The 16,109-nt window shown below is 55.1% G+C and overlaps 1 protein-coding gene across 1 annotated transcript; it reads right to left on the bottom strand.

Moving 5' to 3' along the window:
• Positions 1 to 1,598: 1,598 nt before the first annotated feature.
• NFKBIE (NFKB inhibitor epsilon) lies at positions 1,599 to 15,169 on the bottom strand. The gene is made up of 6 exons (XM_041477262.1): positions 14,689 to 15,169; positions 4,303 to 4,405; positions 3,195 to 3,426; positions 2,935 to 3,023; positions 2,409 to 2,657; positions 1,599 to 2,088 (listed from the first exon to the last, which is right to left on the bottom strand). Exons 1-6 carry the CDS (start codon positions 15,030 to 15,032, stop codon positions 2,023 to 2,025), a joined length of 1,083 nt encoding a protein of 360 aa, XP_041333196.1. The 5' UTR covers positions 15,033 to 15,169; the 3' UTR covers positions 1,599 to 2,022.
• Between the last annotated feature and the right edge of the window lie 940 nt (positions 15,170 to 16,109).

The following is a 16,109-nucleotide window of genomic DNA, read 5'->3' as shown; positions in this document are numbered from 1 at the left end:
CTGGCTACACCCACCTTTCAGGGAGGTGTGCAGAGTGACAAGGTCTCCCCTGAGCCTCCTTTTCTCCAGGCTAAACAGTCCCAGCTCCCTGAACAGCTCATCATAGGGCTTTTGCTCCAAACCCTTCCTTCACCAGCTCTGTTGCCCTTCTCTAGACATGCTCCAGCACCCTCTTTAAGTGAGGGGCCCAGAAGACACAGGACACAATGGGAGGCCTCACAAATGCAGAGGGACAATGACTTCCCTAGTCCTGGTGGCCACACTATTCTTGATTCAAGCTAAAAGCCTTCAAAGCTGACCCCCAGCCCCCTCTGAGCTGCCAGCCCTGCACTGGGCACAGCCACAGCTGGTCCCTGGGGCAGGTGCTGCCCGGGGGCTGTAGGTCAGTATAGCACCCACTGCAGCCCCAATCCTGAATCCCCTATCCCAGCCCCAGGCATGGCTGCAGGGCCAGCTGGAGCCAGCACATGGCCACCCAGTGATGTTTTACAAGACACCTTTTTGAAACAAACAGTTTTATTTTAAAATAACAAAACAAACACAAAAGTGCAGATCACTTGTTTCTGCCTTTGCCCTTTGCTCCCAGCTACAACCCTGGCCACACCGTCCTACACTGCCCTGCAGCATCTGTCTTTGCTTCTTTGGGCAGCCTGGAAGTGCCTCATGTCCCTTGTGAAAAATGTCCTTGAAACAGCCCCATGGGTTTGCAGCAGGGTTGAGGCCCTGCCAGAAGGTGAGAGGCAAAGATTCAAAAGAAACAGAGCAATCCAGCCCAGGACTGCTGAGGAGACCAGGCAGGGTCCAGCGGCCTGGGGGGTCCTTATGTTGCTTTCCTGGCAGCATTCCCTTACAAGAAGGGAAGAAGAAGACAAGAGCTCACTCCAGAGCATCCTGGTCGATTGCACCATCCAGTATTTGTCCCAAACAATACCAGCTGCTCCCAGGCAACAAGTGAGGAATTTTCCTGGCTGAGATGGGGTAAGTCATCTTTGCCTCCATTCCCACAGCACCTTTGGCTGATTTCCTAATGCACTGCACGTTGCTCCTCTGGCTGGAAAAGTAAGTGGCAGGGAAGGGTGGTGAGCTGAACAACCAAAGGGATGGGAAAATAATGCTGCCACCTCTTCCACCTTCAGCCTGGGAGGATCTAAAACCCAGGGAAGACTCATACCCTAAGATTTTTAACCCCTTTCCAAGGCAGGAGAGGGGGCAGGATCTTCCTGTCCTCTGTGAAAGAGGAAACGACAGCACAGTAAAGCAGCAAGGTGTCAGGCACAATGGCAGAAGCAGGGATCCACAACCTGGTCTTCAGCATCTCCTATCTCAGCTCTTTCTCCAGCCAGATGTTCGGCAAGACAGCATGGGAACAGAGCACCTTGCTGGGATGCCCAGCCTCGGCCCTGAGCACTAGCAAGGCTCTGCAAGTGGGGAAGGCCCTGTGCTCCCACTCACCGTCTGTGGTGTGAAGGACCTGAGGGAGCAGGCAGGCTGGGGAAACCCCTGTAGCCCTCAGGTCCCCAAGCCCCCGCAGTGATGCGCAGCCTCCTCATGCTGTGGGCTGCGGGGTGGGTTAGATCACATGAGACCTCTGGTGCCCACAGCAACAACATTTATTAGAGCGAGTGTTGACTCTCCTCACCCCACACTTATTCTGATGGGGTGCCAGACGATGCTCTGTCTGACCAACAGTGTGAAAATGAGTCCTCTCCTGCTCCTTCCCTGTGTATGCTGGAGATCCCCACAAGTCATACCCATGGCAGGGAGGAGAAATTCAGTCCTGCTGCAGTGCACAGATTCTAAAAGAAAAGCATCCCCTGTGTAGTGCTCATAATGCCACCTTCTTCCATCTGGGAAGGCAGCCTGAGGCAAACAAAACTTTTCCAAAGAGGGGAGAGGCAGTGGGATAAGTCCCCCGAAGTGTCTCTGCTCCCACTGAACTGCACGCAGGCAACATCCTAGTGGGCAGCAGGGCAGCAGCACAGAGGAAGGAGGCAGCCCAACAGGCCAAAGGAGTCCATCTGCTCATTCAGAGCACACAACAGGCTTCCCTGAGATCTTCAGGTCATCGAAGGGCAGCAAGGCAAGGAGCTGCAAAGACCAAAGGTATGGACATGTAAGCATTCAGAGTTGTGTCTTCACCAAGCTGGGGTAGGGGCCCAAATGTTCCCCCCACCCAGTCCTCCAGCCTCCCATGTCCCCAGGGAAGTGCCAAGAAGCCCTATCTAGTCTTTTCCTAGGGCTCGAGGCAAAAGGCAGTTATCCCACACATCACAGAGCCAATGCTTACAACATACAGGGAAGAATAGGAACAGCTAGGAACTCCTCCTAGGAGGGTCCCTCTAATCATCCAACTCCTGCACCCCCTGACACACTTGCAGAGCCACAGGCTTCCCCCCACAGAGACTCACATCATCGTTGCCATCGGCCAGGTCCTGAGCTGTCTCGTTCTCCATGTTCCTCAGCAGGGTGTCAGCCCCAGAGTGTGAGAGGATGGCGGCGATGGCAGCATCCTTGCGGCCCACGGCCAGGTGGAGCGGAGTGCACCCGTTGTACATCTGGGCATCCACGTACGCCCCCTTGCGCAGCAGGAACTGGACAGCCCTACGGTTGTGGCACTCCACAGCCAGGTGCAATGGGGTCTTCCCGCTCGTGCCCTCCTGCAACCCACAGATCGCAAGGGTGTCGGTGGGGGGTCCCCTCAGCTGGGCCCTGCAGAACCCACCCACACCCCTTTGACAGGGTGCAGAGGGAAGTCCCCACCCTGATTGCTGTCACAGCACCCAAAAACCTCTCAAGGACCTTTACTCTCTGCTTCCTCAAAATTCAGTGCTCCCAAGCCTCACAGCAGTGCCTGCCCCAGGGCTGAAGGGAGTGCTCAAAGGAGAGACCCACCATCCCAGCCTTTACAAAACATCACACCATGCCCAGTCTTACCCGAACATCAATGTTGGCACCGCTCTCCAGCAGCAGAGACATCATTTGGATGTTCCCTTTCAAGGTACTGATGTGCAGACAGGCCAAGCCTGTGATGGGGAGGTAGAAGAGAGAGCCACAGTCAGCCCAGACCACCCTGGGGCACACCAATCCCAGCAGCATTCCCATTCTGCTGTGCTCCTGGATCCCTGCATACACATCTCATGGTCTCTGCCCTCATCTGGCCACCAGCTCTGCCGCTGCGCTGCCCCAGGTCTCACCTTGCCAGTTCTGGAGCTGCAGGTCCTGGTGGTGCCCACGGGGCTGAGCTGTGCCATCGGGCGTGGCTGGGCCCTCCAGCAGCTGCTGGGCACACTGCAGGTGCTGCTGCTCACAGGCCAAGTGCAGCGGGGTGTTGCCATTACGGTCCTGCAGCCTGGGGTTCACTCCCTTGTGGATCAGTGCCTGGATCACGCTGGGCTGCTCCAGGTACACAGCGAGGTGGAGCGGGGTCTGGAGAGAAATTAGGGGAGGGGAGAGATGTCACCCAAGGGGTCCCCAGCTGGGTAATAAGTGATATAGACTTTATGATTTATAGAAGGTTGATTTTTTTTTTTTATTTATTAAGAAACCCATACTTTTATAGACAGTTATGATATAGCTGGACCTAACTGGTCCTCTAATTAAAATACTATCACTATTGATTAATTAAGAAACTACCCTTTGGTAAACAAATCTCTATAACACATTCCACATGTTCACAATACCAGGGGTAGTAAGTTAAGATAAGAATTGTTTCTCATTCTTTTCTCTGATCTTCTCACATCCTTTCCCAGAACGATTCCTGGGAAAGTTGTGTTTCTCGTGCCAGAGAACTGTTGCCACAGGGGAGGATGCCCTGTAGGACACCAGGTATGCTGAGCCCACCAGTCTCCAGGAGCTAGCCTGGCAGCAAGAGCTGACTGCCATGCAGGACACCCCCATCCCTGTGGTGACATTACATGTGGCTGATACTGGTGGGGTGACATGGCTTGCTGCTCCCCTGTACCTCAGCTCACGGATCACCCATGGAGACATCTCATTCTCCCAAGTTATCTACCCTGCCACATTCAAGCCATGCCTCTTCCGTGGCTGTCTGCAATGTCCTGGGGCCTTGCAGAGAAACTCTTCACCACACAGTGCTGGGAGCTGTCACACTTCTCTCTCAGGGTATCTCCACCTCCCTTCTTCCCCTCCCTGCAAAGAGGCTGCACACACAGGACCTTCACCATGCTCTGGGGGAAGCAGGTCTGAGGTCCTGGGGAAGGGGCACATGGATTGAGCAGCTATCCAGAGAACAGCCTGTGGCATTTCTCTTCCTCCCACCTTTTGCCTATCACAACAGCATACCTGGAAAAGATCATTTTGGATCTCCAGCACCTCCCTGGGTAGCTGAGCGATGCAGCAGAGTGCTACAGCTGGGACACAGTGGATAATGGCCAGATGAACCAACCTACAGGGGGTTAATGGTGACAGAAGAGAAAAAAAAAATAAAAATAAGTCCCAAGTGTCATTCTCAGGAGCAGAGATCCTTCCCTGCTGCATGAAGGAATAATCCAGTCTCCTTCCCTCCAGCTTGGTGGTCCTCCATCCTGCCCTCTCCCTGAGGAAGCTCAGCAGAAGACCAAGGCAGGAACATGGTCTGAGGCTCCACAGGGCAGTCATCCACTCCAATCCCCACGGAGAACAGACCCTCCTGTCCCCATTAAGCAACACAGGGTCCTCCCTCAAACCTCACAGCATGTGTAGGGTTTCAGTCTAGCACTGCCCAAAGCCAGGCCTCCAAGACTTTGGTGTAGGTCCAAAGAGCCTGGGATGTCTTTCCCAGAGTCCAGGAGCTGGGTTTGGTGGCTGTGGAGAGAGGTCTGGGTTCTGGCAGCTACCCGGGGAATTCCAGTTCCCTACTGCCAGCTGCACACTGTACTTCTGCTTTCCCCTCCACAAAGGCAAACAGTCAAAGCTGGGCAGGAGCCCAGGGCTGGTCCAAGATCACCTGCATAGCACAGTCCCTATGCCAGGTGATCTGCTGGTCCCACACTGATTTCCTCTTCTCTCCCCCACATCCGTCCCTTTCAGCACTGTCGTGGCAGGGCTGGCACGCAGCCCGCCAGCACAGAGGGACACCAGAGGTGCAGCTGTCATGGCTTGGTGGCAAGCAGGGAGCTGTGGTCCCCACAGCCACAGGGTGACCAGGCACCCGAGTTCCTCAGCCCAAGGACACGTCTAATTTCCAGACACCCCCTGCACAGTCAGAAGAGAAGTGAGAGCACAACAGAGGCAGTGCCGAGAGGGAATTTCCTGTCCGTCCCCCCCCCGCCCCCGCCAACCTCCTGTCTCCCAGGCCCCCTGCACTGAAGGGCCCATCCTCCCACCACAGGCAGCCCCCACAGGCCAAACCTGGCCACCGTGGTCAGCAGGCAGCATCTCCCACGCTGCACAGCAGGGCAGGCATTAGCTCAGCCTCCTGACCCCTCACCACTGCACTAGAGGCCCTGGGTGGCCTCCGTCTCTGGAAGGAACCAGCTCCAAACTGAAGGCTGGGCTCTGCCACCCATGCTGCTTTGATGGAGACTGACAGGGCCAAGAGATGGAGGGTGAGAGCTGTGCCAGCCCTAGCAAGACATCCCACAGTCCAGACGGCCCAGCTTTGGGATGCCACCTGCAATGTGGGGAATAGAGAGCATCCCTCCACAGGCAGAACAACATCTGGCCCTAAAGCACTGCAGACAAGAAGTGGGGCTGGGGCTGTCTTTTTGCCAGTTGCACTGGGATGTAAATGTGCTGAGAAGCTCAGAGGCCAGTCCCCAAGAATGCCTTTTATTGACCTCCTCCCAAGTCCCGCTTGAAGATCAAGCCAGCATCTGGGACCCCAGGCATCTTCAGCTGGAAACCTGATTTTGAAGGCAAAATACATTCTACAGTTTCTGAAGGCCAGTCCCTCTCCACCCTGCTGTTGGACAAAGCAGGAGAGGCTTTGTCCGCGGGGAAGTCCCAGGTTATGCTGCAGCAGGGAATTCCCCACTGGAGGGGGGAGGCCACCCACACTTGCTTGCCTCTGCACAGCCATGAGGTGCCCCCTCACTGCCAGCACTCCCAGGGCAGGGGAGGGGGCTGCAACCAGGGGCCATGCAGCCCCAGGGGCAGGGTCTGGCCACCCTCCATGACCATGAGGCAGAGGCACAGCCAAGGGGCCCAGCCCAGGAACAAGGCAAGCAGCTGTAAGGACAGCCCTCCCCTCATCAGGCTTGTACTAACCCTGGCTTAGGTCTGATCTGAGCGGGGAGGGTCCCTGCTGGGTTTTGCATCAGTCCCTGTGGTAGCACCTCAGCTGAGGTGTCCTTTGCACACTTGCAGGGACAGCCCCTGTTTCTCCAAACCTGCCCCCAGGCACCACGTGCGGGAAGAGGCTGAAGGATCTGCCTTCTTCAGGTACAGCAGAGTTAAGACTGCTCAAATAAGGGACTTTCCACGGCAATTCAGCTTGAACTTTAAACCGCTGGTGCTTTCGCTTTCCAGAGGCACGCTGGGCTCCCAGGGGAGAGCAGTGCTCATGGCTGTGTCCCACGGCAGACAGCCCTCGTGCCCCAGGAATCCCCCGGGCCCCTCTGTCACTACCCGCACCACACTGCACTGCCATGTGGGGACGAGTGGGGCAGTCACCCGGGGGAGATGGAAACCCCCGAGCAGCCCTCTGCCACTGCCAGCACCTCACTTTTCCTGGCTTGGCTGCCTTTGCAGCTCAACAACGCAGTGGAGCTGCTCAGGGCTGGGCTTACACTGAGCTAGTGTGGGCATCCATGCTGCAGAGGCAACGGGGGTGATCATTCCCCGGCCAGAACTCCGGCTTTCACCTCTCAGCTGGGATGTGCCCGCTTTGAAGGATTGCTTTCCCCTCCCCCTTCCTTCTCCACCCGGATGCAGCCTCCTCCTGGGCTTTCATTTCTGCATTCGTTCCCGCCTTTCCTCATTATCAGCCTTCAACTTCCTGAAATGGCTGCAAGAACCTGAGCTACTTGGGGGAACCATCACAAGGCCAGTGGGCTGGGAGGAGCCCACCATGAGCACATGGGCACTGAGGCATTCTGTGCCACGGGCATTGCTGCCAGCCAGGAACTGGGATTGTCTCCTAACTCAGGAAACCTCTTACACCCAGGAGACCTGAGGTGCAGGCACTGTGCCAATCTCCACTTTTTTCCACCCAGGCTACAAGCACACCTCTCTCTGTGTCACAGCAGCCGCGTGGTCCAGCTGCTGATGGGCTGCTGTGTGCCAGAGCCAGGGCATGGCGATGGAGTGACGCCCACTCGCTGCCAGAACCTCTCCTTGCCCAGCCATAGCAGCGTGCCCTCGCCAGAACAAGCCCTCCACCTGCCATACTCAGATCCTTGCCCATCCCGGGCTGCCTGCACGTCTCTCATCTGCTTTCCTCCACTTGCCTGCTCCCTTCCTCCCCACGCTCTTGCTTGCAGTGCTCCTGGCTGCAGCCCCAGGGGTGGGTGTCCAGCAGGAACTGTCAGAAAGGGCAATAGGGGGTTTTGAAAAGAGCACGGGATGGAGGAGCTGTGAGCAAGGGAAACACAGCAGGAGTACAGACTGCTGGGTTCATTCTCAGCTTTTCCACTTGCTCACCAGCTCTGTCCTGGCACAAGGGGACTCAACACTCTGAATCACAAAGGCATAGGACATCCCTGGCACAAAGTGATCTACCCATCATCAGAGAGGTAACAACCCTGGAGCAGAGAGGTTGGGGCTGTCCCTGGGGATACCCCAGGGAATGAACATGCCATGCCCAAAGTGGTCCTAGCTTAGGCACAGGAAAGCATCCATTTCCACAGTGCTGTCCATTTCCAACTTTTGAGTGACCTTAAGTGTCCAGTAGGAAAAGTTTCCACACATGAGGACTGGAGGCAAGAGAACAGGGTAAGGGGTGACACCCAGCTCTGACACACACACAGAACGGATGAAGTCTCACCAGTTCTCTAGCTATCCTTTTCCATCTCTCTAGAAAAGGAGCTGACCATGCAGATCCCCCCATCTGTAGAGCAAAACATCTTGTCCACAAAGCAGCCTCCCCCTTCACCATATCACCCCAGAAGCATCTTAATCAGGGCATCCAGCATTCAACTGAATTCGCTTTGACAAGTTTTTTCCCTCTCTAGATAAGGTCCCTGCCTGCAGCAGGAAGAGCTCATTCCCAGCTCCTTGTTTTGGCTGAGTGGAGCAGTAGATCATGCAAACAATTCACACAAGAGAAACTTGCTCAGGGGAGGAAATGGCCCAGCAGCAATATAAGAGAGCAAGGGAGGAGGAAAACAGCAGGGGAATTCCACGCTTACCCTGCTCCCCTGTTCCAGCCCTGTAACCTGCACTGCTAACCGCTTCCTCAGCCACCAGCATGAACCTCTGCCAGCGGGCTTAGCAAGCACAGCTCATCCTGCCCTGCAGCCCTGAACCAGCCCAGCCTGGCTCCCTTCCTTCCTCCCCACATACCAATGCAATGCTGCCCTGCTCCACAAAGCTGTTCCAGCTGCCCTCTGGCAGCTCCAAGGGAGCAGTGGATCTCAGCTGCCTTATCCCATGTTCTGTGTTCCTGCCCTGCAGGTTTCATCGCCCCTTCCCTGGGAAGGGCACAGCTTGAATTTGAGTGGAGGGGAGGTTTAGGATAGAGGGACTGGAGGGAGGTTGCAGCTAGAGGGATGGAAAGGCCTTTCAGCCATGTTGGGTTCAGCATTCCTGATCTCCAGTCTGGGCAGCAGCTGCTTCCCAGCATGCTGTTCCTGGGGCCAGAGTGAGTGAGGGGTGGGAACCGACAAGTGAGCAGAGGAGACAGTCTCACCTTTCCTGGGGTGCTCTGCAGTGGGTCTGGTCTGAGTGCTTGAGGATGAGGGAAGCTGGAGGCTGACTGGCAGGAGAGGCAGAAGGGCTGTGGGCACCTCATTTTTCAGTGAGGTGGGGACAAGAAGGTACCCTCACCTCACAGCCTCTAGATTCTGCACCCACACATTTGAGAATTTTGCTCCATTTCTGAGCAGATGGTGGCTCTGGGATTGCAGAAGCACTAAACATCAGATGCATGTGGGCTGCTCCCTGCAAAACAAGGGGCCTGTCCCATACTACTATCTAGGCACAGATGGGCCAAGCCAGAAAACATGTCAGCCCACCCAAGCAGGGCCAGTCACCATCAAAGAAGCATGATGAAAAATTTCAATAAAAGCAGCAAACATCCCAAAAAGTCCATTGACTGTGGACAGTCGATTTCAAACAGAATGAACTCACACCTGACTCCTTGGGAGGCAAATACATTCTACAGTTTCTGTACACAGAGAGATATCTTGAGGTCAGAAGAGCCTCTTAAAAGAGGAAAGCGCCTGGACTTTGCCAGAGCCTGTACAACACACCCTAGCAATCATTTACAGCCCCACAGATATCCTCACTGTCTCAGGATTTTCTTTTAATGAGGCATGAGCCGTGGGTCTAAGATACCTCAGGGCCCCCCTTCAGCTCTGGATCTGCCCCAGTCAGAGGGGCTTCCCAACTCTGTGACACAGAGAGCATCCCACGCAGCTCATTGACAGGCATGCAGTAAGCACTCTCACAGCTCAGAGCCCACAAGCTCTTCCTACACAGTCATGTCTGACTCCTCATTTTTTCACATTATACTAAAAAAACCCAAACCCAAGCCAATAAAAAAATAACAATTTTTGAGTTTAATTAGCTGAGCTCAACCTTTTCCCAGCAGCAGTCAAGCCTGCCTGCAGAGTGCAAAGACCTGAAGCCCTCTGCACCTTGGCTCATCTGTTACAGCCAGGCTTCTGCATCCCCGGACACGGAAATTTCCAGCCATTCTTTCCCCTCCTCTGTGCTGAAGTTCCCTGTGTTTGTCCCCAGCTCCGAGGCAAACCTAGGCAGGTGGAAAGTTTGAAGAAACTTCCTCCAGGCCAGGCTGAAGTCATCCAAGCAGGGAAAAAAACCTCTTGCATGCACGATCTCAGAAGGCTGCCAGGACTTACCCACTTTATGCCAAGGCTGTACATGTGTGACCCCTGCAGCAGCCAGAAACTTCTGGGGCGTTCCAAAGCAACTTGTGCAGAGCTGCCTGGCCTTGCTTAGAGGGACACCAAGCTCTCCTGTCTACCAAACTCCTAAGCACACACAGAGGGAGAGCTGAGAGTTCAGGGACAGGGAGCTGGACACAGGAAAATCTCCCTCCTGGCAGACCCATGCTAGGACTCACTTTCTCTAACGCCCCACAATTGGCAACATGCCAGGGAATAACTCAGAATGGACTTGAATCCTGGCAATCAAGCAAGGGTTCTTAAGACCCTCTGGGAAAACCAAGAGCATCTCCACTTTCCATTAACTATGGCCATCCCACTGCTGGGCAGCTGGCAACAGCTCAGCCCAGCAAAGCAGGGGGACTCTCAGCCTCACCAGCAACAAGGTGTGCTCTCTGCATCTGACTTCTTTAATCCTTCTCCTAAAACTGAGTATTTCCAGTCCTTGTTTCTTTTTCCTTCCTTCCTTCCCTTCCTTTTATCTTTGCTGTTACACTCTGAGCACTCCCCCAGGTGCACAGAGTACTCACAGCAGGGCAAGCAGTGAGAAAGCAGCCAAACTGAAGCAGACAACCTGAATGGGGACAACCTCTGTTTCCCTGCTCAGGGAAGATCTCCAGCCCAAGACCACATGACTCAAGAGGGTTATGATTGGCACATGCCAGTCAATGGTTAGAAGTGGCTCTTGTCCCCTTGAAGACGAGCCTCATGCTCAGTAACAACCCAGGCAGGCAAGGGAGGCCCCTTCACTATCATCATGTGAAGAGTTCAGAACGTCAGCTCTCATGGGGCCCTGATTTTACTCGATTAACTGTCCCCAAGCCCTTGTTAAGGCATTTCAGCCCACGAGTCACTGGCACGTGATTTCTTATCAGCAGATGGGGCACCACTGGTCTCTGGTGGAAGGAGGAAGTCAGGCTTCCTCTGCTCCCCTCCCTCCCTGAAACATACACCCAACCAAAACCACACAGTCCCATTTTCCATCTGAAGGAGGCCTAGGTCTTCCTTCCATGATTGAGGTGGGGTCCCTCGACCTTCACCCCTGCAGAAGCACTGCACTGCTTTGCATACAGAGCCTATGCAGAAGACAGTCACTCTCCTGCAGAGGCACAGCTCCCAGCCTTTCCATCACCACGACATCAGGTACAATGGCAGAAAATCGTGTGTGGCCCAAGGACCAGCATGGGCAGGAAGGAAAACATGTTTTCAAGTTTAAGATAGCCTATACCATCCCAGAGAGAGGAAACTGTGCTTAATTTCACACACTCATGAATCAACTCTGCCTCTCCAGAGCTGGCAGAGGCTGAGCACAAGGAAATGGGGAGGTTTTCTCTTGTGCTGGAACAAAACCAGGTGATCACATCCCATTTCACCTCCAAGGAGCTGGTCCTACACTCATCCTTTTCCCAGGATGTTGGAATTGTGCAACTGCCAGGTGAGGCTGGGAAGGATGGGGTTTCCTCAGTGAATCCTCACAAAGGCTGAGGTGGTCTGGAGGCTGGGCACAACAAAAAATCTGCCTGCAGTCTGCTCAGAGGCAGCCAGGCCCACAGCTGGAAAGCCCCTCTCTTCACTTCCACACAGAGCAGTCCCATCAGGACCCAAGTCAGCAGAAAAGGAGTTTGTTTTCATGGAAGAGACAGATATTTGGAGTTGTAGGTCACAAGGAAAAGATGGATGCCTGGAGACCATGTGAGCTTGAGTGCACAGGGTTTGTTCTCTACCTGCTCACACGATAAAGCAGGATACAGATCACTGCCCAAAGTTCACCCACCATCTTCCACTTGCCACCCCACTCCTCGTGCTTGACTTCTCCTGCCCTCACAGCTGAGCCACACTCTCCTGGGAACTAATGTGCCTTATTACTGTGGCTCTGACTTCCCTAAGGCAGAGGGGCTGCCAGTGGCACTAGGGAGCCATGGAGAGGATGACATTTGGGCAAATAATTCTTGGAAGACAGCACCCACGCATTTCACTGGCCATTATACCCCCGTCCTTCCTGTTAGCCAATTTCCTTCCTGCCAAAGTGAGACTCCTTCTAACTTTGGGCACAGGGAGAGACAGTTTTAGCCCCATTGCTTCATCCTGCCTGCTCTGATGCTCCTCTCCTGCGGAGGCAGGCAGGGAGGTATCCAAGAAGGATCCTGCTGACACTCCAACCGCCCAAGCATGTGCTCTTCACCTCTGCCTCCACCTCCTGGTTTTACCCCACAAGTGCCAGGCTGACAAACACAGGCACACCTTGAGATGGCACAGGTGGGTGAGCCTGAGGGAGCTATGGACAGAGAAGACTTTTGTCAGATGTAGAGCCAAGACTTTTGCCAGCTCCTTTGTGCAAGCCCAGTGCTCCTCTCAGCTCAGTACTGGCCAGGGCATCTGGGGAAACAGGAACTATTTAGGCAAAACCCCTGAACTTTTTGTATTTTCAAAATTACAACTACAGGAAAGTGTAGTTGCCCAAGTCTTCTGAAATATAATGATAGTACGATTTTAAGTCTCTGCCTGGAGCTGTTTTGTGGCAGACATTTAAAAAAGGCACACAGGGAAATAAGCTGCTGACAGAGATGAAAGGAAGAAACGAAGATGGGTTTGTCTGGCCAGATGAAAGCGATGTAGCCTGTGACCATCTCATCCCTTCTCTCTGGGGATCTTCTGTCACTGGATGAGCAATTGCACCATGGACTTTAGCATTACTATCAGCCCTGACTTATTTCCACATACAAACAGTGTATGTGGCAGTTCAGTGAGTTCCTGGGTGCTCACAGTCCCCATCTGCACCGACCTGAGTGGTGGATGTTCAGCACTTCTAAATATAAATGCCACCTACCTCTGCCGCAGGGTCAGGAGGAGAGACAAGAATAGCGGAGGCACAAATCCACAGCCTCACCACTCTAACCACAAGAATAGTTTTTATTCCCAGCAGTGGGAGTAGATCCCAGGAAAGCCTGTGTCCTGTGTGGACATGGTGAGCCCAGAGCTGTACAACCAGCAGACCTACAGCTCCCTCCCTCTCTCTTTACAGATTTCCTGTTCTGAAATGCACTGTGAGTGAGAGAAAACAGAAGAGCAAAGGCAACCTCTGAGAGCCTTTCCTGCCTACAGTAAGCAAGGCACCACTGATTAATGTTTTCCTAGTTAATAAGATGTTTACATTAGGTCTCTCCAAGCAAGTCTGACAGGCAAAGGGCTTCAAGCACCAAACAAGACAGCCTCAAGCACTAAAAGCATCTCCAAGCAGCTGCATCTACGGGGCTCACTAATAAAACAGTAAGCAAGGAGCCCTGGGCACACCATGACAGACAAACCTGGGGGGAAGGTTTGTCTTCCACACCTCTGATTAAAAGACATCTGGCTCGCTCCATGGGCACCTTGGCTCTAGCGTTACAGCTGGGAAAACTGGCAAAGCTCCTTCATTCTGAGGAGCCACAGAACCAGGCTGTAGATAGGACAGGACGAGAAAGCCTGTCTGGGGAGTGTGGGAGGCTGGGTTTAGTGTAACTTTGCTTGCCGTGAGACTTGCAGCCAATCCTCAGAACAGATTCCAGAGTCAGCATTAATGAACTAATTAGCAGATGCACAAATTCCTTCCTGACAGGGAAGTAAACACTCAGGCTGCCTCCCAGCTCATCTTCAGCTTCAATCCCGATGTGCTCTGCCAGGCAACGACAGAGCTTTCTTGCTGCTCTTGCTACTGAAGACATTTGCTTGATCATGTCAGTGCCTCTAAGTTTCTCTTCCTCTTGCACCATTACTCAGTATTAAACTCTAGCCTGGTTTTGGGGCAAAGCTTCGCCCTCAGCTGTGAGAACACTTCGCTCACACTTTCTGTGTACACTCATGATGAAAACCTTCCATCGAGGGAATGTACAACAGGAAAAAATGCTGTGATTAGCTGAAGGTAATTACCAGAAGCCAAACCAAATAACTCTGGTGTGATGCCTCTGCCCTTGAGAGGCATTACGGATGTGGGAAGCCCCCCTCACTAAGAGAAACACTTGTCTCTGTCACAGAAGCTCAGGAGGGCAGCCCCACATCACGGTGTGCGTCACAACTCTGCCAAAAGCCGTAGCTCTGCGGGCAAGTTGGCAAAGCAGGGCGATTCCCACCTGAGAACAAATAGTTCTTGAGTTGCTCGGCTGAGCAGTGTCTAACACAGCCATCGCAAGGTCTTGCCCTGCACGGCTAATCTTGTTTCAGGACTTGCTTACATGCCCTCTCACGCAGCCAAGCCTTCCCCATTATGGAGGAAACGTTGCATTCTCTGGGGAAGGGACAGTGGGGGAGGCTTGATTTGCTCTCCCCTTTCTTCTAGTTGCTAGCAGCCCCATGGCAAGTGGAAGCGGGCTTCCTGTGGTGGGTCCATTCTGTGCCATGTAGCTGGGGTGCCTCTCTTCCCTGCTCATCCCGCCGATACCTCAGATACCTCTCAGGCAGGTGAGGGGGGTCATCCACCCAAACCTGGATGCCAAGCACCCACGCACACCAAGGCAAGGCGGGAGGCTCTTAGGACAGGGGCCTGGGGCGACCTTAACAACACGGCCGAGCCGATGCTCCTCGGGAGAGGGCTGGAGACCGCGGCAAACACAGCCTGGCTTATCTCAAGGCACCGGCTCCCCGCCGCTGCGAGGGGAGCAGCCCGGGGCTGGGGGGCAATCGCTCACAGCTCCCGGGGGTCACTCACGTGTCTCCGTCCTCCGAAAGGTAGGTGAGGGCATCCAGCTGCTGCCGGCTGAGCCCCTCCGGCCGGGGCGGCGGCTCCTCGGGGCGGCCCCCCGGAGCCCCCGGCAGCCCGGGCAGAGCCTCGGGCAGGGCGCCGGAGCCGTAGCTGGAATCCAGCCGCTCCTCGGCGGCGGCGGCCTCGGCGAGGGTCTCCTCGGGGGCGGCAGGGGGGCCCTCGGGCGCGGCGGGGGTCTCCCTGCCGCCCGGCAGCGAGCGCAGCGACTCGATGCCCGAGTCGCACTGCCCGTCCTCGCCTTCCCAGCCCGCCGCTTCCTTGCGGCACTCGCCGCCCGCCGCCCGCGACATGGCTCAGCGCCCGCCGTCCGCCGGCCCCGGCCCGGGTCCCGCTCCCGGCCCCGCTGCCGGGGGGCTCATGGCCCGAAAGCCAGCGAGCGGCGGCCGGCGCGGGGTCTAAGGCGCCGCGGCCCCGCCTCCGCCGCCTCCCGCCGCGGCCCCGGCCCCACTGAGTCAGCCGCGCCCGGCCCGCCCGGCCGGGATTCCCCCGCGGCCGCCCCGCCCCGGCACGGCACGGCGAGGGGCCGCTCCTCTAAGCCCGCTTCGGCTGCGGGAGCGCACAGGCACCGAGGGGGAGGAAAGACGGTGGCCACGGCGGCGTGGGCGGGGAGGTGGCAGCGGGGCGCTTCCCTAGGCCGGGCAGTGCACGCCGGTCCGTCCTGGGCCTGCCTCCCTTCTGCCCGGTTGGTTTGGGTTCTTTAAATAGCAGGCAGCTCTGCCCGGGGAGGGAGCGGGACCTTGTCCAACCGGGCGGTGTGTGGGTGAGGATGCTGCTGCGTGTGCAGGTGCTGAGTGAAGCCACAGGCGCCGTGGGAAACAACATGGTGGATGTCACTTGTAGCAGAGGTGCAAACAAGGCGTTTGCTTTTCCCATGTGCATACATTAAACTGTTCCACCCACTGAGACACCTGCTCATCTGTTCTGCCTTTACGGGGAACCCAGGAGGTCACTGTAGCTGGCTGCACAAGCCCCTTGGTCCAGCTGCTTCTCACCACATTTCTGTATTGCAAATAGAAATCCTTTCAAAGCCCAGAGTGGCTAGCAGGGCTCACAAAAGAGCAATAAGACATAGAGATCAAAGCTGAAAATAGAAGGTCAGATGAAGGCCCAGCTCACTGCCTGTGAATGATTGCCCAGACTGCATTTCAGTGCTCTCTTCCCAATGCCAAAACTCCTATGGATCTGCATAGATGTCACGTAATTACTTTCCAATGTCCCAAGTAGTGGTCTTTCCTCAAAAGACAAACTAGATAGCTCTGAACAGAGATGACACTTTAAAATCAGTTTCACTTTTTGCTTTTATTGCTTGAGATGACTTTCTGTCTCTGCAGGATGCCCATTCTTCCAGTTCATCTGAGCAGGAGGGG

This window comes from Pyrgilauda ruficollis, unplaced genomic scaffold (genome assembly GCF_017590135.1).
Source record: "Pyrgilauda ruficollis isolate IOZ18807 unplaced genomic scaffold, ASM1759013v1 scaffold4, whole genome shotgun sequence".
Lineage (NCBI taxonomy): Eukaryota > Metazoa > Chordata > Aves > Passeriformes > Passeridae > Pyrgilauda > Pyrgilauda ruficollis.
The sequence above is the reverse complement of the archived record's forward strand: the minus strand, read 5'-3'. Positions and strand labels throughout refer to the sequence as shown.

Excerpts from the sequence above, each read along its gene's own strand:
- NFKBIE (XM_041477262.1), bottom strand. The coding sequence starts at position 15,032 with ATGTCGCGGGCGGCGGGCGGCGAGTGCCGCAAGGAAGCGGCGGGCTGG. Across the intron at positions 4,406-14,688 it reads CTTTCGGAGGACGGAGACAC|GTTGGTTCATCTGGCCATTA; the intron begins GTGAGTGACCCC and ends AACCCCCTGTAG. Across the intron at positions 2,089-2,408 it reads TGGCCGATGGCAACGATGAT|CTCCTTGCCTTGCTGCCCTT; the intron begins GTGAGTCTCTGT and ends TGGTCTTTGCAG.